This window comes from Hypoxylon fragiforme, assembly GCF_022984875.1.
Source record: "Hypoxylon fragiforme strain CBS 206.31 chromosome Unknown GGS25scaffold_3, whole genome shotgun sequence".
NCBI classification, from domain to species: Eukaryota; Fungi; Ascomycota; class Sordariomycetes; order Xylariales; family Hypoxylaceae; genus Hypoxylon; species Hypoxylon fragiforme.
The window spans coordinates 1,524,567-1,546,793 of NW_026054758.1; the positions used below are offsets into that span (position 1 = coordinate 1,524,567).

At 47.3% G+C, this 22,227-nt stretch overlaps 8 protein-coding genes across 8 annotated transcripts; 2 read left to right on the plus strand and 6 right to left on the minus strand.

The window, feature by feature from the left end:
- Positions 1-71: 71 nt before the first annotated feature.
- On the minus strand, positions 72-1,438 carry GGS25DRAFT_481128 (cytochrome c-like domain-containing protein). The gene is made up of 4 exons (XM_049260153.1): positions 1,158-1,438; positions 577-767; positions 426-520; positions 72-366 (listed from the first exon to the last, which is right to left on the minus strand). The coding sequence occupies exons 1-4, from the start codon at positions 1,171-1,173 to the stop codon at positions 342-344; spliced, it is 327 nt and encodes a 108-aa protein (XP_049118810.1). The 5' UTR covers positions 1,174-1,438; the 3' UTR covers positions 72-341.
- Positions 1,439-1,879: 441 nt separating this feature from the next.
- Positions 1,880-3,509, plus strand: GGS25DRAFT_179526 (uncharacterized protein). Its single transcript, XM_049256612.1, has 2 exons — positions 1,880-2,808; positions 2,923-3,509. The coding sequence occupies exons 1-2, from the start codon at positions 2,071-2,073 to the stop codon at positions 3,391-3,393; spliced, it is 1,209 nt and encodes a 402-aa protein (XP_049118811.1). The 5' UTR covers positions 1,880-2,070; the 3' UTR covers positions 3,394-3,509.
- Positions 3,429-4,969, minus strand: GGS25DRAFT_179521 (ribosomal protein S5 domain 2-type protein). Its single transcript, XM_049256611.1, has 2 exons — positions 4,319-4,969; positions 3,429-4,226 (listed from the first exon to the last, which is right to left on the minus strand). The coding sequence occupies exons 1-2, from the start codon at positions 4,886-4,888 to the stop codon at positions 3,579-3,581; spliced, it is 1,218 nt and encodes a 405-aa protein (XP_049118812.1). The 5' UTR covers positions 4,889-4,969; the 3' UTR covers positions 3,429-3,578.
- Positions 4,970-5,401: 432 nt separating this feature from the next.
- Positions 5,402-8,023, minus strand: GGS25DRAFT_481132 (arginine-tRNA-protein transferase). Its single transcript, XM_049260154.1, has 5 exons — positions 7,743-8,023; positions 7,120-7,167; positions 7,026-7,034; positions 6,162-6,885; positions 5,402-5,973 (listed from the first exon to the last, which is right to left on the minus strand). Exons 1-5 carry the CDS (start codon positions 7,786-7,788, stop codon positions 5,460-5,462), a joined length of 1,341 nt encoding a protein of 446 aa, XP_049118813.1. The 5' UTR covers positions 7,789-8,023; the 3' UTR covers positions 5,402-5,459.
- A 3,571-nt stretch (positions 8,024-11,594) lies between these two features.
- On the plus strand, positions 11,595-12,193 carry GGS25DRAFT_519342 (NUDIX hydrolase domain-like protein; the record flags this gene model as incomplete). Its single annotated transcript, XM_049263690.1, has 2 exons — positions 11,595-11,655; positions 11,766-12,193. The coding sequence occupies 2 exons, from the start codon at positions 11,595-11,597 to the stop codon at positions 12,191-12,193; spliced, it is 489 nt and encodes a 162-aa protein (XP_049118814.1).
- Positions 12,194-13,871: 1,678 nt separating this feature from the next.
- On the minus strand, positions 13,872-15,875 carry GGS25DRAFT_519343 (uncharacterized protein; the record flags this gene model as incomplete). Its single annotated transcript, XM_049263691.1, has 2 exons — positions 13,872-15,068; positions 15,135-15,875. 2 exons carry the CDS (start codon positions 15,873-15,875, stop codon positions 13,872-13,874), a joined length of 1,938 nt encoding a protein of 645 aa, XP_049118815.1.
- A 1,917-nt stretch (positions 15,876-17,792) lies between these two features.
- GGS25DRAFT_519344 (glycosyltransferase family 34 protein) lies at positions 17,793-18,856 on the minus strand (the record flags this gene model as incomplete). The annotated part of the gene is made up of 3 exons (XM_049263692.1): positions 17,793-18,011; positions 18,077-18,504; positions 18,568-18,856. The coding sequence occupies 3 exons, from the start codon at positions 18,854-18,856 to the stop codon at positions 17,793-17,795; spliced, it is 936 nt and encodes a 311-aa protein (XP_049118816.1).
- Positions 18,857-19,886: 1,030 nt separating this feature from the next.
- Positions 19,887-22,139, minus strand: GGS25DRAFT_481180 (uncharacterized protein). The gene is made up of 2 exons (XM_049260155.1): positions 20,753-22,139; positions 19,887-20,691 (listed from the first exon to the last, which is right to left on the minus strand). The coding sequence occupies exons 1-2, from the start codon at positions 21,533-21,535 to the stop codon at positions 20,569-20,571; spliced, it is 906 nt and encodes a 301-aa protein (XP_049118817.1). The 5' UTR covers positions 21,536-22,139; the 3' UTR covers positions 19,887-20,568.
- Between the last annotated feature and the right edge of the window lie 88 nt (positions 22,140-22,227).

Below are 22,227 nucleotides of genomic sequence, written 5' to 3' on the forward strand. Positions count from 1 at the left end.
CGGGAATCTGGTAAGTGGTAAAGGCGGACAAAAAATACAAACCACAATTCAAGATGTCACGAATATTAAACGGAACAAATATATATCGAGTTCAATTGCCGGAGACATTAATTATGTCCGATCCAAGCCTCCCTCACCCAAGAGAGAAAGCCTGAACTCCTAACGCTCCTACCACATGCAACATGAATCTCTATGTAACTGCAGTTGAAAAAGAGGAGATGGATATAAGTTCGCACCGCCCACAAGGGGGTACTGAAGCGGTCTAGTAGTCTAAAATACACGACTGGCCGGTCATTTCTAATGCGATGGTATTGGTACACGTCTTTTTATCGTTACTTCGTTTATGCCGTAGACTCCTTCAAGAAGCTGTGATGTGTGTTAGCAGGAGAGCAAATCATCTTCAAATACAGCTGGTTGAGACTTACGTGATAAGATCATTACGGTCCTTCTCCTTCTTTAGACCACCGAAGGCCATCTTGGTGCCGGGGATATACTTCTTGGGGTTCTCTAGGTAGTCGAACTGAAAAAAGATGTTAGCTAAGCTGCTTGAAGAGGGAGGTTAGCAGGATAACGTACGAGAGAGCTCTCATCCCAAGTGACACCCTTCTGCTTGTTGGCATCCGTGTAGGCGAAGCCTTCGACTAGACCACTCTTGCGGCCAAAAAGACCGTGTAGCGCGGGGCCGACCTTGTTACCCTCGCCAGCCTTTAGGGTGTGGCACTGGGCACATCGGGTCTTGAAGAGGTTTGCACCCTTCTTGGAGTCACCTGAAGAAAATAATATATTAGCCATACGATTCGATGAACACAATGGGTCCCGTGATCCATAAACATAAACATCTTGTCGACCAAAGATAGCCACCCCACAAAGGCGATTGAGTATTGTTGCGCCGCTTAGAAATGCGTCTGCAATTACACAGCACACAATCTACATTGGCTAGTAAATGGCGCAGGCGGGTTGCGACCCTCTTGACAGTGAGTCACAAGGGGCGGTAAGCAGATGCAAATGTAGCTGACGTGATAAATCTAAAGACTAAGGGTCTCATGGAAGTTTATCGCAGCGGGAGGGGTCGAAGTGGTGGTTCAATGGCTCGAGAGTGAAGCTGTGCTGACGGTATCACGAGAAAATGGTTCCAAGGAACAGGGCACAAAACATACCAGCAGAGAAACCCATTTTGATGGTTTGAAGATTGGTGAAGTAGGTAGAGAGAGAGAATAGTATTAATGATTAGGGTTGTAAAGTCTACGTAGGTAGAAATAGAAAAGGGTATGCAAGAACGAAAGTTGGTCGTCTAAGGAAGATGTTTTGGTTATAGGGGACGAAAGGAAGGAAAAGGGAAAAAAAAAATCGGCGCAAGCTGGGAAATTTTAATAAAAAGGGCCATGAGCTCAGCGCACCTGGCAGTGTGCATTCAACTAACAACAAGGTAGTGCGGGAGTTTTAGCCACGTTGTGGCGGGTGACTCAAGAATTGGACCAATCAGAAAAATGCATAAGTAATACACTCCGGGGAAAGCCGGTTTGTATTTGCGCTAGTTTCTTTCGAGAAGTGAAAAGTCATCAATGATTCTACGATGGGGCGGACAGGTGGAATTTCGGCATTAGACCCAGAAAAGCTTGAATGAAATCGTTACGAAAATTTTCCACTTGTACATATGTACTTCAACATTTGAACATTGGATGTTCAATTGTTCCTTTGACGCCAAAAACACGCGCTTACCGAACACCGACTTTTGGCCTTTTTTAATATCCATTAAACTACTTTGGGAATTTCAACCGGCGACCACCGGACCCGCCTAGCTATCCAATGGATAAGATACTATTTAGTAGTAATCGAATAGTAATCGAAAGTAATCGAATATCGGAAGGATATGCAACAATGCAATGCACTCCAAATTTGTGTTGTCGATTGAATTGGTGCAGATGAAATTTGAAGCACACCCATACCTACACCCATACCTACACCCATACCCTCATATGTCAGGGGTCATTGATATAAAATAAAATACGAACCTTGAATATAGAGTTACCTAGTATTTATACATACCAATCGAGAGTTCCTCCTCTCACGATGGCTTCCAAAGCCATTGCCATCCCGCGCTACCTGCTACCTCAATATGGCGCACTATGGCGGACCACCGCACGCTCTACAGCTCTCGCAAGACCCCTCAATGCGGAATTGGGACAGGTATTAGTGCGCTACGCATCCAAGACGGCCGGCTCGGGACCTACGGCGGGAGCAAAGCCAGCAGTAAAGCCAGCAGCAAAGCCGGCCACAGCAACTGCTGGGAAGTTCCATCCTCCAAAGGGGTCCTCCCCCAACATTGGCATTAAGCCGCCAGCCCCCAAGGTTACTACTACAAAGTACTCTGCGCCGACGAAGCCTCCTCCACTGAGCCCGAAGACGGTAGTTCAAAAGGCCTCATATGCCCCAGTGAATGCGCGACTGGTGCCTGCAGCCTCTGCGCCTAGGCCAGCACCGAAGACCGAGGCTGCGCCCAAAGCTCCCACACCCGCAGCTAAGTCTGCCGCGGCCCCTCCTCCAGCTTCGAAACCTCCCCCAGCTACGAAGTCTACCCCAGCTACCGGTCCTTCGAAACCGATAGTGCTCGAAAAGCCCGAACGGTTTAACCCTCCGTCGCACGGAGCACGGCTACCGCGCTCGACGCCGAAGCACTACGGCGGACCCATGTCCGACGCCGAGATCCAAGCCCAGACCGAAAAGTCGTATCCGGGCCTGCCGCCGCCGCCCACAACCTGGGCGTACGTGCTCCTCAATAACCGGGCGATCCACCTCTTCATCACTCTGGTAAGTCCCGCCGTCATATGCCTACCTACCTGTCACTGTCACATTATTTGTTCCTCTACACATACGCACACAGACACACGTACAGACACACTAACCTTTTGCGCAACAACCCAGGGCACCCTCCTCTCCCTCGCCGGCTACACCTTCATCACGAACTTCAACGCCAAGTCGCCCTTCGCCGAGCTGATCCCGCCCATCTCCGAGCTCCCTCGCCACCCGATCCAGTACATGGGCGTCGTCCTCAACGTCATCAAGCTCGAGGAGGAGCGCGAGACCGCCCTCACCGTCGAGAAGCGCCGCCAGAAGCTCGACGACGTCGCCAAGCGCAACGAGTACCGCAAGGCCCACGGCCTCGAGCCCACCCAGGGCTACTTCCCCGGCCTCGGCATCAGGGGCGACCCCATGGCCGCCGAGGCTGTTGTGAGCGAAGGAGATGAAGTCGTGGACGATCAGTCCCCGCAGTCCCCGCATTATCAAGAGCTGGAAGCCGCACCGGTTGTTGTTGATGCTGCTGCTGCTGCTGAGGAGGTGGTGGAGCAGCCTGTGCCGCAAGAAAAGCGCAAGAAGTGGCTCGGCATCTTTTAAATATAGGTAGGTAGACAGAGAGGAATATGCTTGTATGCATGTACAAGTACGAAGTAACGCGAATAAGCAAAAAACAATATTATGACAGCGAGGTCCCTTACGGCGGCCTCCTTAGCAATGAAGCTCTGCTCCCGGACAAGGCGAAATGTGGCATTTTAGTTCATCGTGGTATCATAATTACGAAGCTACTCTAAGTCGACGGCGTCTAACGCCTCCAAGATTTTATCCGCAATGCCCCCCTTTTCTAGTACCTTCTGCACCATGGTCCCGAGGACGGCGACCTTGGCTCCGCCTCTGGGTGCCTTCCACACGCCTTCCACATTGTCCGTCTCCGCCGCCCTGGCGCCCGGATCCTTGGCCGCGGGCGGGCCCTGTCCCCATGCCGCGGCGTTCTCCGCGTTCGGTACGCCCGGCGCGGTTAATCGCGACGGGGGGTCTATCGTGCGCACGGAGAGCAGTCGGAGTTGTCTGCCGGCTCCTGCCCCTCCGTCGATATCCATGGCTTGCGCATCTCCCACGGGGATGTTCCTCTCGCCGACTGAGACCGCGAGGACGGAGTCTGCGACGGCCAGCTCCTCCTTGGACGGGTCGAAGATGATGTTGTCGCTTACTGCCATGACCAGCAGCGTGATAGGCGGTCGGGTGCTGAGCGCAGTACTTGTGTCCCTCTGTCGCGGGTAGATGAACTTGGACGCGGCCCAGTCGTCGTCGAACATGGGGTCTTCGTCGGCTTCGGATTTTAACCTGGGCAGGCGCGTGGCAAGCAGCGCAAGGTGTGTCGTCAGACTGAGGAGGGGCAGCGGGTATGATAATGGTGGGGATATGAGGACGATCTGAACACGTATAATACGTTAGCTTCATGTAGAAAAAAAGAAAAAAAGAAAATGTATGCGAAGAGAAGGAAAAAGAAAAAAGAAAAACTCACATCAATGTACACCTTCCAGTGAAACCGTCGGTTGATGCACAGCTTCTTGGTAAACTCGCCATCGGCCAGCAGCGCCTCGCTCAGCATCGAGCTCAGGAACACGGTATTGCTGTCGTCGTCCCTGTACCCCGGGATCTCGACCGAGATATCAACCCAGTCATTCGAGCCCAACGCCTTCCCCATATCCGCCTCTCCTTCCTCCTCTTCCTCCTCAACTAAACCTTTACTCTCAGATTTTCCCTCTCCGTTTCCTTTCCCCTTCCCCCCTCTCCTATCCCTCCGCCTCAACTCCTTGTTCTCGTAGAAGTACTCGGAATACGGCGCCGCGGTCGACCGCGTCTGCTTCTCGACCTCGGCTTTCACGCCGACGATGGCCTCGGTGCCGTCGGCGAAGCACACGCGCGCGCTGCCGTTGGCGCCGGGAAGCACCCCCGTCTCCGCCGTCAGCGGCCGGAACTGCGACGCCGTGCGCCCGTCCGGACGCACCGGCGGCCCCAGGCTCAGCGACGTGTGCAGGTACGCGAGCTCGGCCGGCGAGAGGAGCAGGTGCTGGGTCGTTGCTGTCGCCATTTTTTCCTACCTCTGTCTTTCCTTCCCCACTTTTGATTCTGCCCCTTTTGTTTTGTTTTCCCTTGGGGGAGCGCTAGCTGCCTCGTTTGGTCCTGCTAAGCCAGGTTTCGACGACCAGGTGATTCGATTGTGTTCGGGATAAATTAGGGATATGTACTGTAGTTCATGCGCTCGTGGTTGTCTTTATCCCTATGTTATAAGACAGGTCCGGATTGAGTGCTTCTCTCTGTTGTAACTTGCGGCGTTGGTTGGTATGTATGGGAATTGATCGCAAGGCTGAAGAAGTGGGAGATTTTTTGAACCGAAGCTTCATTGCGCTACCTAGTGGGGAGCTAGAAGTGATTGGTTGAATTTGGTTCATTGGTTAAAGCTATTGGTGGGGCTCTTGCTTTTATTTTTGAAAGATTGGCGTACGCCGTACGGAATACTCGCATAATCGATAGTACTTTAAACAAGTGATAAGTTATATGCAATATACCGTGGTATAATATTTGACATCATGCATTATCCAGCTCAGGGGGGTATTAGTTTATTGGCCTATATAAATCACCTAACCCTGACTCCCTTCTTCTTAAGATCTCCCAAAGTCCAGACACAATCTGCTAATAAATTCCGGCCCAACCGCTGCCACCACTTCTGCAACCATAGCTTTGGCAGAGCCGCTATTTTCGATCTTTTCGCTCTGCCATTGAAACAGGTTGCCGGCGTAGCAGTATCCCTGTTTCAGACGCACGGCGATATGGTCCAAGTCCACCGAGTTCATTTCTTCAATGGATGGAATGCCTGGCATATTACCGTCAAATAGGAATGCTTCTTCATCGCTATCAGCATCCTCCTCCTTGAATGTTTGATCGCCATGGCCCTCCGTCTCCATCGGCGTACTGCCGTCCATGGATTCAACTGCTTTAGTTTCCCCTTCGCCTCTCTGCAGGTTGAGATACCCGTGCTTATCAAACTTCTCAATTACTTCCTGAGTAAGCTCTACCCATTCAAAGGTGTCCGGGTTGAGGATCTCCTGGGGCGAGAAATCGATCTTGTATCTCATTTTAGGGCACGTATGAATGTAATAGCCGGCATACCACCACCTAGTTCCATGTTAATACGTCGCCTTCAATTTTGATTGGGGCTATGATAATTCCCCTCTTCGTTGAAGAAATGGGGGAGGGGCAGGGTTCGTAATAAATAGGTGAACGTAATGGTAGCAGGTTTTCAGGATGTCTTCAAGGGGGAAGCTATCAAACTATGTTGTAGACAATCCTGTATATGTACGTACCGATAACCTCCCTCCATTGCTAGCGCAATCTCTCGTAATGCCCCAAGTTTTCCAGGACTAAACCTGTGAATAGATTCATGATATAGAAAATAGACAGCACTAACGCAGTCTGGTAAAAGGTCCAGAACACCTATTGCTACCAGCTGACCATCGAGCCGATAGCACTGGTGAAACGAACCTAGCTGGCGTTCACGTCCATCCGGTGCCGTGTATTTCTCCCTTTTCAGGGGTGAGTCACACAAGAATCTCCTAAATCCTTCTCGGGATATCGATGAGGGGTCTTCATGGTGTACAACCTGCTGGTAATTTTCAAAAACGCGGAATTTCTCCTCTGTGAAATTGTCAGACTCTAGTGTGACGATGAAGTCGTGGGATGGCTGTGGTGGCTGTTTTAGTGATGGGCTTTCGCCTTCGTGGATTCTCTCTACTAGGTCAAATTCAGTATCTCGCTTCCGAGCTTGTTCGCATGACTTCGGATGCAAACGAGCTGCCTCTTTTGTGTATGAATCGCCTGTGATGTATTTATTGAAGCGATTGACAGTCTGCCGCTGGTCTCTTGTCGTCCGAAAGCGGCCAGAGTCAAGACGAATGGTGTAGTGTGGACAGCAAGCATCCCGCTGATTTGGTCTATAAAGAAGCGCCCCGGACCGTCTCCAGCATCGATCAATGAGAGTCTGGTAGCCAGCTGGGCTCATGGATGTTGCACGTGCATAGTAGGTGTGGCCTAGGGATGAAGGTAAGTTACAACATTGCTCAAATCACGACGGCGAAACGCGCCATGTGCTTATGCCGGAAATCTATGTAGAACGGTACACGGAGCAATATGCTTTTTAACGGTAGCACGACAAAAACTGGAATGTATACCTGAGCCATCTGAACATCAGTGGTTAGGTGAGTTTGTAATGGAGGGTAATGGATCGTGAGGCCTGGCCGTATAGACGCATTTCCCGGGACTGACCGATACCCTTACGACGGCAGTAGCCGCAACTAGATGATCTTCTATAGCCTACAACAGGTTAGTTATAGGTAATCTACTTAGGTCATTTTCAGGTGTCAGGTCCAGCTCTTGTGTTTAGCTGAGTAAGAGATGGTCGAGAAAGAGAATATACGGTATATACGTGTAGTATTTCATAGTCATCACTGATCACTGATCACTTGATCACACTTATAGTTTACGAAAATAGACGCAAAAGGGGAGAGACCGAAAGTAAAAAAAAAAAAAGAAAAAAATTGCACGAAGTCAAAAACAGTGAAGGGTTGGTCAAAGTGACACGTGAGATTCACACCAAGTCCCTTGAGGCTGTGGCTGATTGTGTGGTAATAAATGGATGCTTGGCATGGACACAATCTCTCTGTGTTCCGTGTGTAGGCACTCCGGAGCCGTGCGGCGTTCAAGGAGACGCCAGTAGACTGGTAGTGGCGTGCCAACGGACAAGATGGAGTGTTGCGTTCCCCATAAAACTATATGTAAACCAGCTGGCCAACGAGGTTGTCTCAACACAGCACGGGCTGGAATGGTTGGTTGAGGAGGCGTAAGAGGGGTTCTGGGGTAGATAGACTTAAGATGATGGTCTAACTTACCAATTGGCGATATATACAAAAATGCATCTTCAGGGGGGGCCTGCATCCTTCAAGTTGCGCCCCGCGGTGGCTAGACTAATGAGACGGTCAGACAGGACACTTGATCAGAGAAAGACCGCACGCGCGCATGGGGGGGCTTGGACAAAGTAGACAAAGTAGACAAGGTAACGTGTAGTGTAGTTATGTATACCTACATTACTATGTTATGTATGTATGATTGATGTGTGTACGATGTGGATCGGATCGAATGAAAGAGTCGGTGTCGAGTCAGACGATGAAGCTTAAATAAGTATTATTATTATGATGACGATGATGGTTTGTGTGGAATATTTCTAAGGGTATGGTATCAAACTGAGACACTGTGTGTGGGGGATACATATCTAGGTATACATAGTTAAGTAGTAACAGTGGTGGTTAACAGTGGTGGTTATTGTACCTTGGCAAGTTTGAAGATTCAATGTTGGTTCCAACTTGAATCGATGTTCATTGAAATGTCCTGGTTCAATGTTGTGAAAGAGAAGAAGAAGTCGTAGATTATGTATTTCTTCATAAATTAGTACTACATATATGTAGGCAGGTACCTAACCTTGCGCCGGAATAGAGGTATATTCTGCCGTACCACTTACATAGTGTCACGTACGTGCCTACCTAAACTGAAGATTGAATGGATTGGGAATTGACTGTTTCTTGAGGTAGCAGCGTTGGATTAAGGCCTGCATGACATTATGCAGGTGCTATGACGAATTGTACAACCCAACCTTTATGAATACCTAACTAACCTAGTTATGTAGTTAACTAATGTTCAAGTTCAAACGTTGTATGTATAATATCTAGGTACCGAGTACATAACCAACATGTAAGTGTAGACATGATGTCTGGAGCTCAAATGGCACATACATACTACTAGTATTAGTATATAATACCGAAATGATGGATAAGGGGTAAAACATATCAAGTACTAGGTACCTACCCTCTTAAAGTTATGTACATACATGTCAACATTGAATGTGTATATGTAGATAGGACGACGGCACAACCTACAGCCCTACATGTAGAAGTAAATAGAATGATATGTTTTCGTTCGAGTTTCAAGTGCTACATAAGTACGTCAACGGCTCGGCTTGGTGTTGTCACTCAGATGGAGTTTGCTACTTACTATAGTAATACAGTTGCTTCCTCTTGACAGAACTGGGTTACCATCGAGATGCCGCATAAGAAGCTGAACCCCTTTCAACGGATTCATGAAAGCACGCATGCCAATGTCTACTTGCTCATGCAAAGGTAACCATAGTAAGTTCCTACAATTCATGGATGTGTGCTCAAGTAGTATTTCAACTAGGGGGTATCGTTGATCGACGGTATGTACATATGTAGAGTAGAGTGCAGGTAAGAGGTACATAATTAAAGCCAGCCCTATCCTTAAAAAGTAAAGATGTTTATCTTGCTATAGGAATATCATTCTTGGCATTAGTGTAGATGCGAGCAATACTAACTATTCGGAACTTTCCTCTTCATCAAAGCCCCTCACATGTATACATGTATATATGTAGGTATGTTCGTGGGTCATAATGATGTTTATTCATCCCTTCTAATCTCTCTTTTACCGCTTCAAATACATACAAATACATATGAATATTGGTGATATTATATATGTACCTAGGCGTGTACATAACTTATGCTTAGGTGAACATTAGGTATTAAAGGTGTATATACTGATTAATTGAGTCTAATGCAAGTAGTGAGGTCGCTACCACAATCTTTAGCTCCAAATGTAGATTCTTCCAGTCCATTTTTCTGAGCAAAAATTTTCCCTTTGCCTACTTTTCTCCTCCACTCTAGTTTCATTCGCGTTCTCTTTGCTCTCTCGATAAAACCCCCTGCCAACACGGCCAGTTTATTAGCCTCGGGCCTAGGACCCATAGCCAGAAGTTGTTGGATTACGGTCCCTCCAGTTGTGGTTCCTAGTATTTACCTCCAGCTACGGTAAAGTACTGCATGTAGGTAGGGCCTGGTAGGCAGTACATACTTACATACTAGTGCTCGTTACTTTGGACATTTCGTGCGTGTGATTTATTACCGAAGCGTACATATGACATGTACTACATACTAACATACATACATATATCATGACATACATGATATACATACTACGCCGTACATGATTATACATTCATCATGTGTACTCGACCAGCTCGGCCAACCCAACTCAAACGCACCAGCATAGATAGCTAAACCATGCAAGTTAGGTAGGTGAGTGAGCGAGTGAGCGAGCGAGCGAGGTAACTACATAACTATGTTTTATGTTGTCTTACATGACCGGCTTTACTGGCGATACAAGCAACACAAGCAACACAAGCAACACACCTTGAAAGTCTTTGAAACTCTGGAAAGTTATCATTCGTTGCGTCTACTGTATCTGCTACCCTACTCGTTCAAGTTCATGTGGCAAAGCTGTATGGCTTGCCTTACCTCACCTAGCATTCAATGTTGGGAACCAAGCTTCCTGGTGGCACGGTGCATACTGCGTTGTAGTATGTATCAATCATACATAACTACCTAGTACTAATGTTAACATGGACATCAGAATGTATCAATTGATACTTTCAAGAGGCCAAAGATTCGAGTTTTAAAGTTGCATACCTGCTGTAGGTACCTAGCAGGTCCTAGCTAGCTACCTGGTTAGGTACCTTTTAGGTAGTTCTGGGACTCTGGGCCCTGCATCTTACAACCTTGCTTAGAGGTAAGTTGTACCTATCTTCCTAGCTCATGCCTTTGCCCTGGTCCGCGGCTCCTCGTCTAGTGTACTTCGTACATAGTAGTGTACATAGTACGCTGGGCTGGGGGCTCCTTTTTTTTTTTTTTTTTTTTTCCTTAAACAACTCCCTTTTTAGAGACACAGTACTATAAAAACCAACTCTGCCTACAATTCCTTGTCTGTGCCCCTCCATTTTATTAAAGGCATGGCACGAGACTTACAACAGCCGCGCTGGTCTAGCCAGAACCGCAGTTTTTACACTCACTCGTACACTCACTCGTTGCTGGCTCAACAACTATCATCACATCCATCTCAGTTTATTTTCTAATACTAGTAAAGTATCCATACACTTTTTACTTAGTACTTGACCGCCCGGATTTCTTGTGTTTCCCTCACTCTCCACAAAAAAAATAACACTCCCCCCAGCTGCAAGGCCATATAGAAAGTCGGCATATGCGACCATTTCCTTCTTCCGCCCGCTACCTTGACTACTGCAACCCTCCGGATCTGCCGCGCCTCCTTTTTACACCTCCGTAACCCTCTCCGAACCTCTTGAAGAAAAAAACCCCCGAGGTCACACGTGGGTTCGAACGTGTGTGTCTAGGACTCTAGGCTCTGCGCAGACTTGTATACAAGTTTGCCAATACCGCTCATCATTCCCTTTCCCTGTTAGCTGCTAGGACCGGAATCCCAGGAATCCCAGGAATCCCAGGAACCCCAGGAACCCCAGGAGCCTGCAAAACAAAATTTGTGCGTTGAGCCTTAATCTCGGCAAGCAAACAGTAGAGAGAAAAAGTTAGTAGGAAGATACCACGGCTTCACGGCTTCACCCACCACGCCAGCATCACGAGACTACGGGTTTATCACATTACCCTGCTGCGGATCGACGACTTTGCCATATTCTGAGACCATATATGACCATGCAGCTCAACATTGTCCGGTAAATCGCCATAGTTCCAGCTCCATCTGGCCGGCACCTCTGCCCAGGACTTCTCAGCAACAAAAGCACCACAATTTCTACGCCTTTGATCTACTACCTAGGTAGAGTCTGAATGACACGTCATCCTTGTTGCCCTACAACATCCAAAACTCCCAAGATGGCGTCCGGCTCGTCGAATAATCGTACAATGGAGTCTCGTACTGGTAGAAGCAAACAACGTAAGTTTGTTACAAGCTTCTTGACCGATCTATCTTGATTGATTTGTTCTCGCGGCGCGTCGGTTTTTGAATCGCCTACCCCGTAGACCAACTGACCCTTGAACTGGCAGGCTACAACTCAAAGGGTGAACGATTGGTAGCGGGAGTGGTACCTCTGACGGAGGATAGATTATACGTATTGCTCATCCAATCTACAAGAAGGAAAGGTTGGGTTCTTCCCAAGGGGGGTTGGGAATCGGACGAAGAATGTACAGAGGCCGCCGAACGCGAAGCTTGGGAAGAAGCCGGTATTATCATCCGTATCGACTATGACCTCGGCGAAGTCATTGACTCGCGCCCCCCCAAAAAGCTGTCCAAGGAAGCGCCAAAAGCATTATATCGTTTTTACGAAGCTACAGTCGTGTCAGAGGAAAGTAACTGGCCCGAGAAGCACAAGAGGGAGCGTCAGTGGTTCACGTATTCCGAGGCGAAGGAGGCCCTTTCCGACCGACCCGAGCTCTCCCAAGCTTTGGAACTATCCACGATGCACAGAACTTAGCAAGCTCTGGTCCTTCCATCTGACAAAAATCTTTAGGGAAAACTATCTACAACATCATCCAATGACCCAATTCTCTTTTTGCAGGTCGGCGCATATTCTTCTCTTACCCGTTCGATTCATTTGATTACATTGAGATTTGGGGACAATTACATAGACCAGGAACCTGGAGTTAGTGGTATCTCCCCTCGAGATATTCATTTTTCTATCATTCGGCATCATAGCATTCACCTCTCTTGCCTATTATTCCTGATTAGGGGAAGGAAGAGAACTAAACTAATGAAGGGGATAGGCTTTAGTATTACTAGAACCTCATTTCCTTCTATTCTGCTCACAGCTGTTCTCCAATGGAAAGGCGGCAAGGCCGAACTTGCATAAAACTAGGCGTTGTGGACAACATGGGATAGAGTTGTTGACATTAAGATTTAGTACAGCAAAAAGGGCATTACATACATACGCCTCCTGAGCAGGTGTTTAGAACCGGCACATCTACAAATCGGAGTGGTGCGCAGAAGAAACAGGCGGGGGCTACTACGTACAAGGCTTCTCGAAAATGTATCAGGATCGGGGTAGATTGCCACCCTGTCATCCTACTACTCTACCACCCTGCTTCAGCTGAAAGCTCATGCGCGTGGTGAATAGAAATGCGTGGAAGCTGAATTTCCTGCATCGTTGGTCTAATACGACTAGCAAAGTGACACATTGCCGTATATAGAGGTCAGACGTGGATCACACACCCAATCAAGAATAAGACGCCGCGCCTCCCCCCACGAAGCCGTTTCTTGGGTAGTAGGGTAGATAGTCGCGTGATCTGCTGGCTGGTTGCTACTAGATTCTTCGGCCGGCGTACATATACTGGGTAAAAAAACATCATGGCCAATAGCCTACCAGGCCAAACTGGTGATTCTTAGGTGGGAAGGGGGGATGAGGGAATCTCCTTGAGAAACTAAAAGTTATGAAAGCGTCTAGTACTAGGCACCTAGATCATCGTGATTCAACACCTCATTCATCTGACCTAGTGTAAGGGCCTATGTTGTGTTATCCGCATTCGACCTCGTATCATCATATCACCGGGGTTGCCATTCACGGACACCGAGGCTAGGCTTGTGGGTAGGTAAGTAAGTAAGTAAGTAAGTAGATACTTAGGTAGGTAGGTAGGTGTGTTGTGTAACTGATAAAGCTTTATATACATACCTTGGTATATATATATATGGTTTAGGGGTGAGTAGGTACACATACTTAAGCCGGGTAGCTTTTATTTGTATTCGTTCCATCCCATGTTATATGTGAGGTTGAGTATGTAACTAGGTAGGATTTATAGGTGCATTATCTAACGATCACATGCTCTGGAGGATACTTAGGCGTAAGACAAAAATGATGTTGAGTAAATAAAATAATTAATAAGCTAACTACTTTGAGTATTTTCCAAGAGGCTTTACACATTGTAGTTACGATTACCAACTACTACCTGAGTACGGGATATGGCTCGGTATATATTTCCTTGCCCTTTTCCATCTCATCCTCCCCCCCCCCCCCCCCCCCTTTCCCCCTTCTCAGATTCATGGGAATCATGGTGTCTTGTCTCGAATTAAAACCACTTATACCCATATCCAACCGAGTTTCCTGCTCTCTTGCTACGAACCTATAATTTAGGCGAGTACTAAGTACCTAGGTAGGAAAGTCAAGAATTCCCAAAAGGCCAGTTCGGCGCGGGTCCATCCCTATTCTCCACAACCCGCGTAGCATCGTCACCGCTACCTTCATCTAGACCGCGCCGCCTGCGCTCTGCTTCCTCACGTGCCCTCGCCGTGATCCCGTCTAGCCCGATACGATTCCTGTTCAAGATTGCCTCGGCGGCAGAGCCCTTAGGCGGACCGTTGCGTACCCTGGGGAACGTAGCAAAGCTAGCGCCGGCATTCTTAGGTCGTCGGGACGGCGACAGATCGCTTCCATCCGTAATAGCACGCAGGCTAGCTGTGTTCGTGTTCCGCATAGCACTGGGAGCGGCCGACGCTTGCCAGCTAGCTGGGGATGGTTCTGCTGACTCCACGTCGCTACTGTCGCGGAAACGGAGACGTTGTTGACTATTCATAGTTGTCGTATGCTTCATTGGGCCCAGGCCAGGTTCCTCCATCTCTGGATCTTGGACAGGTCGAGTAGCTACTGGTGGAAGTTCTGCAGGTGGCGGCTTCGCCGGTGAAGGTGGATCAGGAAATTGCTGTTGTATTTCTGGTGATATAAGTGCTGGCTCTTGTGTTGATTCTGCAAATGATGATGGCGTCGGCACACGAGGTATTGACGGTGTAGGGCTCAAAAGGGCCCTTTGGTCCTCCGATGCTTTAGCCTTGCCTTTAGTGCTGCCTACTCTGATTATTCTCACGCTTGTTGCACGTTTGATGTTGTTTTCTTTTTGTAGTCTAAAGCTCGTCGGCGAAACACCGTAGACGTCGTTACTGGCTGGTACCTCCCCACCATCTGTAGAAGGGTAGCTGTTCCTCGCAAAGCCGACAGTACTCGGGGTTTCTTCATTGGTCTTCTTCTTCAGGAAGGGAGTTAGACTCAAGTCAGGAAGATTGAACTTGTCCATGGGATAGCCCGTCCCTCCGCCAAATGGTGTGAAGCGAGGTATCGCTGATTCTAAGGTTTCGCGGACCGCAATCGGCCTCTCATATTGTTGTACTTCGCGATCATTCGTAGCTATAGTTGGGACTTCAGCTTCACGACCACCTCGTTTCTTGCGCCGATAGCGAACAATGGAAAATACAGCGATAGCGGTGAGTATGGCAGTTCCGACGACTGATGCGGTGATTATTATGGCAAGAGTCGTAGTTGAAATCGAATTAGATTGCGCCTGTGTCGCGCCAGAACTCGCATCACCCTACCATTTCACGTTAGTCGATGCTCTCAATATAAAATGGATATTGACCGGTTAATGTACCCTTACGCCAGTCGCGTCAGCTCTTGCTCCCTGAACTTGACTAGCAGCTATGTTTACGGCATTCGCCGCACTTGAACTTGCCTCTACCCGAGCAACACTTATGGCACTGCTCGCGCTGCTTTGGACGCTAGCTAGGTTGGAAGAAATACGACTGCTCATACTCGATAATGAGCGTGACATGTCATCGCTGGCTCGCTGGGTAGCGGCAGAGACAGCGCTTGAAGCTGACGACTGGGTCTGAGATAGCTGTCGGTTAGCGTTGTCGGCATTCTGGTTAGCAGACCGGACCGCTTGGTCTGCGGACTGTCGAACGGATTGTATGGATTGAGATACAAGGCTCATAGCCGAAGAGGCGCTCGAGGAAACGGACGATATGGCTTGGGTAGCAGACTCTGAAAGCGATCGCAACTGTGACGAGAGCGCCTGTATCTGTCCATCATCCTGACGCTTCTGTGGCGGTGCTGTCGGTTTGGGCGTGCTTAAAGCTGGCGCGGCCTGTTCTCTAGGATATCCCCTCGTTGGGTCGGGTACCCTTTCCACCAGAAGTCTTTCTACTGCGTCATCTTTCCCAAGAGAGACATGCTTGAAGTTATTCCATAACAATGGCTCGTCGTCTCTCGGCACTCGTGCCACTCCCCGGGATGCCAAGTTGATGCCCCCTTCTCCATCTCCACCTTCACGACCCCAAATCCCTATCGTGCCCAGCGCGACCAGTATAAAAAACCGCAAGAGCCCGCTCCGCAGCATTGTTCAAGAGCCCATAACGAATGACTAGAATTGGAAGTAATCGCCTGGACTAAGTGGCCAGGATAGGAAAAGAATGTAAAAAAAGAAAGAGGAAAGAAGAAGAGAGGAACGATAGACGATGTTGAAACGAGAAGAGAAATGTCAAAGCACATATGAGAGCAGCACATGGGCACAGACGTCTACTCTTTCCACCCTGTCTTATTCGCCTCGGCATGTTGCTCGGTAGAAACGATCTACCAAGAACTATCGACGCAGAGCATGTTTGTTCATGCGTTCGTTGGATAGTAGCCGGACCATTGGCGTAGATACTGGATGATGAGGATTGCCTAGTTGAGGTTCCCTTACAAATTGTTCAGATGCCAACCGGGGTATGTCTGATCTCCGCAGTCACCTCTCAAGCTGACAGCGTGAGTGGCCCTTTTCGGTGGTTTGGGGTCAACTGTATGATCTACAAGCAGAAACGACTAAATAGGGGCCTCAACAAGGTAGGATTGAGCGGCGTGCCCCGGCCAATCTAGATGAGCCGCATTGACTTCGCGTCCGGTTTTGGAAGGTTAACATCATTTATTCGAGGTCTCAATTCTACAATGGAAATTTGTAGGTACCTGAATATGTAGGTTATTAGAAAGATCAACTGTTTGTTTGAATTCAGATAGAGGGGAGAGGGACAGAGGGACAGAGGGACAGAGGGACAGAGAGAGGGAGAGAAAAAGAGAGAAAAGGAAAAGTAAAAGGAAAAGGAAAGAGATGTTAATAATCGGGCAACAACATTGAATGTCTACCCAAATTTGCGGGATCCGGGTATATGTATGTAACGAAAACGTTCCGGTATTCTGGCATTGAATCCAAAGAGACCCGATCTCCTTGGCTTGAAGGGGATACTACCTAGCACGCTTACCCAGTCTACTTGCAGGATCCTATAACCTGCTCTTTTTTTTTATTCCCTACTATGTACATGACGAGCCCTGGAAGGATTCTTTTTCTTCGATGTTCAGACGAATAGAACATTGAATAGGCACATAAGCACTATACGAAGTATACCTACATATGTAGGTTACTAGGTAGGTGGGCAGCGTGGGCTACTAAGCGTGGGCTACTAAGCGTGGGCTGAAACATCTCCTTAAGATCGGATGGACCCGAGCCGAAAATAGGGTTGGCATTTGAATATGAGGTAGGCACATGTATGTAGCTCTTGCAGTATATGTAGTTACATACATACTACCTACTATGTACATATGAACCCCAGGTATCCACGGTATCTCATGTCAATCAACACCACCAACCAAAAAGGTTCCCTTATCATGATCACGACATTCAATGTTGACTCTTCAATACTCAATACTGTGGTAGTTGTTGAGGATTACCTCCAGGGCTATGTATGGGTTTGAGAAGTCCAGAGGCACAGTACTAACACTAGGTATGTATTTACATCACTCACATACAACATTGAATATTTGACGTCAATTGCGTACATATATTCTAAATCGTTCGCTGAGAGGAACTATACATGATAGAACGGTTCCAAAGTTGACTATGGTGCTCAACTTCAAGAATATACCAACCAAAAGTTTTAGTAATTTTGCCCGTCCCTCATCCGAGTGAGAAATCGAGTGAGAAATAATACATCCCGCAGACGTTGTGACGGCCGTTTGTAAGAAGGGGATCTCCAAGCCATCAAAACACCTATGTAAATGCTAGAGTCCCTCTAATCGAATACCGGTCCGTTTAGAATATCCGAATCTACTACCTGTCATCATGCTCCTTGAACGCCCATAACCCATTACTAATGTGTAGCCGCCTGCCTCACTCTGCTGCCGCTGCCGCGCAATTGTTGAGTTAAGTGCCCGCACTGAGGCAGTCAATCGGCTGTCGTCAGCACATCATCGCGTGTATCCTCAGTATCCTCGGTAGTTATCCTCATGCCCTTGAAAACGACGTCCGCCATTGCTGAGAGAATCGCTCCGCCTCCTTGGCACAACTCTTGTCTCCCGTATTAGAACAGCGGGCGAATACGATGGCAATGTCTCCATCCTTGTACTGCTCGCCGTGATCATTACTACTATAAGCATTAATAATTCGTTGTGGGACAATGGCTAGTTTGGATAGAATTGTCGGATGCCATTGCACGATGTGTTCCTGATAGCCTATTAGAACTCTTCCCCCCATTGCCAAAAAAGGGTTAGGCGGTCAGATGGACGTACCAGAGCATGAGTCTCAGCCTTCTGAAAGTTGTAGCTTCGATACAGCGGGTCGAACCACGTGTCGAGGAAGAATATTGCCCATTCGCCATTCTTAATCACAAAGCTGCTCGAAGCTAAACCCTCCTTATCCTGCGTCAGAACAAACTCGACATCGTTTCCTTTTAGATGTGAAAACGTCTTGATAATGCTATCTGGAGGAACGACCGGGAGGTCCTTGAACATGCTGCTTTCGAGTTTGCTGCCGCTCATCACGTAGTCTTCCACCTTTAGGTGCGGATTCATAATAAGCGCATTCTGATCGAGGTACCAGATATATTTACAATCCGGATACTTGGTCAATGCATGACGCATCGCCACGACCTTCGCCCACGACGTAGGCGACCCATTAAGGTTGTAATCACTCGTCTTAGCTATTAATGTCCCATATCCTACTTTCGTCGTTAGGAAATTCTAGGCACGAAATATTAAAACCACGGTTTGGTCGACCTTACCATGCTTTTCTGCATACTGCATCCTATTTTCCCGGATATTCTTGGTATATAACGAATCGACAATTTTGTCGTCGAATACGGTCACCAACACGACTGGTGGCTTTCCCGTTATCGTGCGACGCCCAGCATGTCTCGAGCGGCCGGAAAATAGCCACACCAAACCAAAGATGGCCAATACCAACAAAGCGATCGACCTTAAGTGACTCTTCCGTATTCTCGGTATTCGCGATGAACGGGGTAGGTAAGGCGGTGGGTTCGAGCTTTTTCGAGGGGGGTAGGCGTAATGCATTATGTATGCCAATGAAGGGAATCAATGTCCCCCGTTGGAAAGGTTGGAAGGTGGAAGATCGAAGAATCGAAGAATCGAAAGAATCGAAGAGGGAAGGGAAGTAAAGGCAGTCGATTCGCACACGGAGGCGTGGGTGACGTTAAATATGAATAGCGTCGAGCAGTGGTAAAAGACCTCCTGCCTTCCTAATCCTACCCAGATTGCGTTCAGTGTCCAGGTTCAGTGTCTCCGTGTTTGACGGCGTATATGGAAATAATTCAAATCGAAATCGAAATCGAATCAAATCAAATCAAATCAAATTAATAAATAATCAACCTTTGGCTTTGTGAGTAGCGAGCGATTAAGCCAAGAGGCCGGCACTTTGCCCAAAGTTTAGAAGTGAATGGACGTGGCCACTTTGGCGCAAATGATGGGACAAAAAGGTATGTATAGGCATGTATAGGTATTATTTGGAAGTATTATGTATGTATCATCACTGATTGATGTTGATCGATCGCGACGAACGTTGAAGAAAGTGAAGGAGAATTGAAGATGGAAGAAAGATAAGCGCACGTTGCTAACCTAACCTATTAATCCTAGCAGTTGGAAAATTAAATCCTTTTGGCTTTTGGCGTCTGATCCTGTTCGAATCGCATTAAAATCGCATTAATTCTTGAATCTTCTTAAGAAGCTTAACAATAACGTATTAGTTAATGGTTATCGATTGGAAAATCACCACATCAGCGCGAAAAGGCCGTGGCATTTGACATGTCGCAAAAAACTGTAGTTATCCATGCATGTACCTACTACCTATGTCGCAGTATATTTATTAGTATTTCGTATGATATTTACGCTAGTAATTGTTAACATTGAACATCAATTAAAGTTAGAAATTTAGAATGCCTTAACAGGCCCTAACTTGCATCCTTGTTGGCTCAAATGGCTCGAACCGTCGAACGTGTCCCCCGACCCCCAGCTGACCCCCCAGTCCTTCCCCCGTCCTGCCGTGATATTTGATAATTAAGTATCAAAGTATCTAACGTCTAGACCACCTATATCCATGCATCTTATTGGATATCTTCTTTGAATAAATGGGGGGTTGCCCTCAAATGCTACATAATCCATCAGATTCCATCTTAATTCACTCTTAAATTCTACCGTGTACGACTTGGCATCTATGCAAGAAACATCCTGAAATATCCTGAATTAATACCACATGCATGCAATTCAACCTCAGACAGAATGGATTCCAATTTTTCCGTATTATATACAATACTACCACCCTAGTACTAGGTAGGTAGAATCTTAGATAGGTAGGTATGCAACTACATGGAATGTTATATTCTGTTCTGTATCGAAAATTGCCAATCCACACCTTTTATATAAATCTCAAAGGAAGAGAAAAAGGGCGGAGACGTAGATTCGGCTCAAAAAGAGCCATCAACATAGGGCGGGAGATCCGACGTCCTTGAACATATCTGCATACGGGTATAAGCAAGACGCCCAAAACCCATCAGACAGTAACAAGATATCAATCTTTGCACACAGACTAGTCGACAAGAAACGGAAGCGTAACTTCGAGGCAACTTAAGAGTGTGCAATGCATCCAACAAACAGTACATAATTCCAAAACGATGCAACAAGACGGTCATGATCAAAGCTGTCATATGTCTCAGTTGCCTTGAAGGTCTTTCAAAAAATTAGTCGGTAGGTTATATTTTCGCTTTTTAATGCTAGTCCTCTTCATCAGCACTGTCAACATCATCGTCATTGTTGTCGCGTTGGACGTTCAAAATCCTTTGACTCGCCCTATCAAGGGTCTTCTCGGTCCATTTTCGAGTAGCCTTCCACACAGTCTAAGAAAGTTAGCGAGACATTGCATACGTAGGCACCAGGTGCCACTAAACAAAAACTTACATATAAAAAGGTAAGTACGCCGATGAGGACAAGGGTCATATTAACATTTTCCATTCGGTCACGCCCAGTACCACCACGACGGCCACCCACTCCCCCGATTATACCACTAGTCCGTAAATTCCACCATTGCCAAGGACTCATAACAAGGAATGCCTTCACAAATCCGAGGAGACCTAACGAGAAGAGCCCCTTCAAGAAATGGTCAAACCAGCCTGCGTCCGGTGACAGTTCAATACCGTCATCCATAATGATATGACCAGATGTAACCGACTCTGCAATGGTACCAACAGGGTCAAGCCACAAGTTAAGAATGGGGTCGGCTATGAAGCCGAGTAGGAAAACTGTGATCAACAGGATGAAGATGGTGAGTCCCAAGGCTAGGATTGGACTCCGTAGTCGCTGGGCCCAGTTCAATCTCTCCATCCTATATTGATATTGGCATCGACCACATTTCCAAGCATTCGGGTTTTCGTTCATCCACAGTTTGAGACACCCTTCGTGGACGTATTTGACGCTGCCTTTGCAATGACACGGATTGATAAGGCGGTCTCCATTCTCAGACACATAATGTCGTTTCGGGCGCCGGTTCCGCATACCGTCCAAAAACCCCGTCTCCTCGTACGTAGGCTCTACGTCATCGTGGCAGATCCAGCACATGCGAACATGCTTTCTCGAGTCACTCGGGTTTGGCTTATCCTGCGGTCCTGGCCTTGAAGAATAATCATTACCAGAAGCGATTCCGGACGAAGGCTGAGCCTCCCTTGTCTCTTCTCGGAACGACATATTGGCGAGAAATAAGCCGTTGGTCTTGGTTGGAGTATCGGCTTATATCTAGTTCTCTGCGATGCTTGAAGAAGTAAGAATTGCGAGATGATAGCGGATCGGAGAACGACGGGGCCGCCTAGAATGCCTGACTATAGGCTATAGTAGGAATAAAGCCGAGGATACGCTAGACAGTATTAAAAAAGAATCGAGCGTCTTCTCAAATCCTCACCATAATGAAACCCCTAATATTCGAATAGAATTTAGAAGTTCGAGGTCGCGGACCATCATTCAACAGGCGATCCAGGGAACATACTTGGCCACGTATGGTCAAAGACTTGGCACAAGAAGAAAGGATTTGTGCGCCTCAAAGGATAGAACACCTAATAGCATACACTGTATCGCTGCAAACAGATTTCAATCTTATTGTCTGATTCTTTAGGGCTTTTGCAAACCTCGATTCGTAAGCCAGCACAGCACGTGGCAAGCTTTCGTTACGGGCAATTCGAGTTGATTCAACTTCAATATTGTTTAAAGCGCAGGCAAATCAAGTTCAACTTGGTCAGTTTTGATTTGGAGAAATAATGAATAACGTGTGCCACGTTCCTACCGTTTTTTCTTTTTTAAATTTGGGGATGCATAATAACTGGGAACATGGAAGAAAACATGGAAGAAATTGAATTGATTATGTAATTCAAGGTAGTATTCGGTAC

What these genes read in the sequence shown, in the direction of transcription:
- GGS25DRAFT_481128 (XM_049260153.1), bottom strand. An exon ending in CTTGGGATGAGAGCTCTCTC is followed by an intron (nt 521 to 576) that starts GTACGTTATCCT and finishes ATCTTTTTTCAG; the next exon opens with TTCGACTACCTAGAGAACCC. An exon ending in GACCGTAATGATCTTATCAC is followed by an intron (nt 367 to 425) that starts GTAAGTCTCAAC and finishes CACACATCACAG; the next exon opens with CTTCTTGAAGGAGTCTACGG.
- GGS25DRAFT_179526 (XM_049256612.1), top strand. Translation starts at nt 2,071, where the DNA reads ATGGCTTCCAAAGCCATTGCCATCCCGCGCTACCTGCTACCTCAATAT. An exon ending in TCCACCTCTTCATCACTCTG is followed by an intron (nt 2,809 to 2,922) that starts GTAAGTCCCGCC and finishes GCAACAACCCAG; the next exon opens with GGCACCCTCCTCTCCCTCGC.
- GGS25DRAFT_179521 (XM_049256611.1), bottom strand. Translation starts at nt 4,888, where the DNA reads ATGGCGACAGCAACGACCCAGCACCTGCTCCTCTCGCCGGCCGAGCTC. An exon ending in ACTGGAAGGTGTACATTGAT is followed by an intron (nt 4,227 to 4,318) that starts GTGAGTTTTTCT and finishes ATACGTGTTCAG; the next exon opens with ATCGTCCTCATATCCCCACC.
- GGS25DRAFT_481132 (XM_049260154.1), bottom strand. Translation starts at nt 7,788, where the DNA reads ATGCAGGCCCCCCCTGAAGATGCATTTTTGTATATATCGCCAATTG. An exon ending in TTTGTATATATCGCCAATTG is followed by an intron (nt 7,168 to 7,742) that starts GTAAGTTAGACC and finishes AACCTGTTGTAG; the next exon opens with GCTATAGAAGATCATCTAGT. An exon ending in GCAATGGAGGGAGGTTATCG is followed by an intron (nt 5,974 to 6,161) that starts GTACGTACATAT and finishes ACATGGAACTAG; the next exon opens with GTGGTGGTATGCCGGCTATT.
- GGS25DRAFT_481180 (XM_049260155.1), bottom strand. Translation starts at nt 21,535, where the DNA reads ATGTCGTTCCGAGAAGAGACAAGGGAGGCTCAGCCTTCGTCCGGAATC. An exon ending in GCGTACTTACCTTTTTATAT is followed by an intron (nt 20,692 to 20,752) that starts GTAAGTTTTTGT and finishes TAACTTTCTTAG; the next exon opens with ACTGTGTGGAAGGCTACTCG.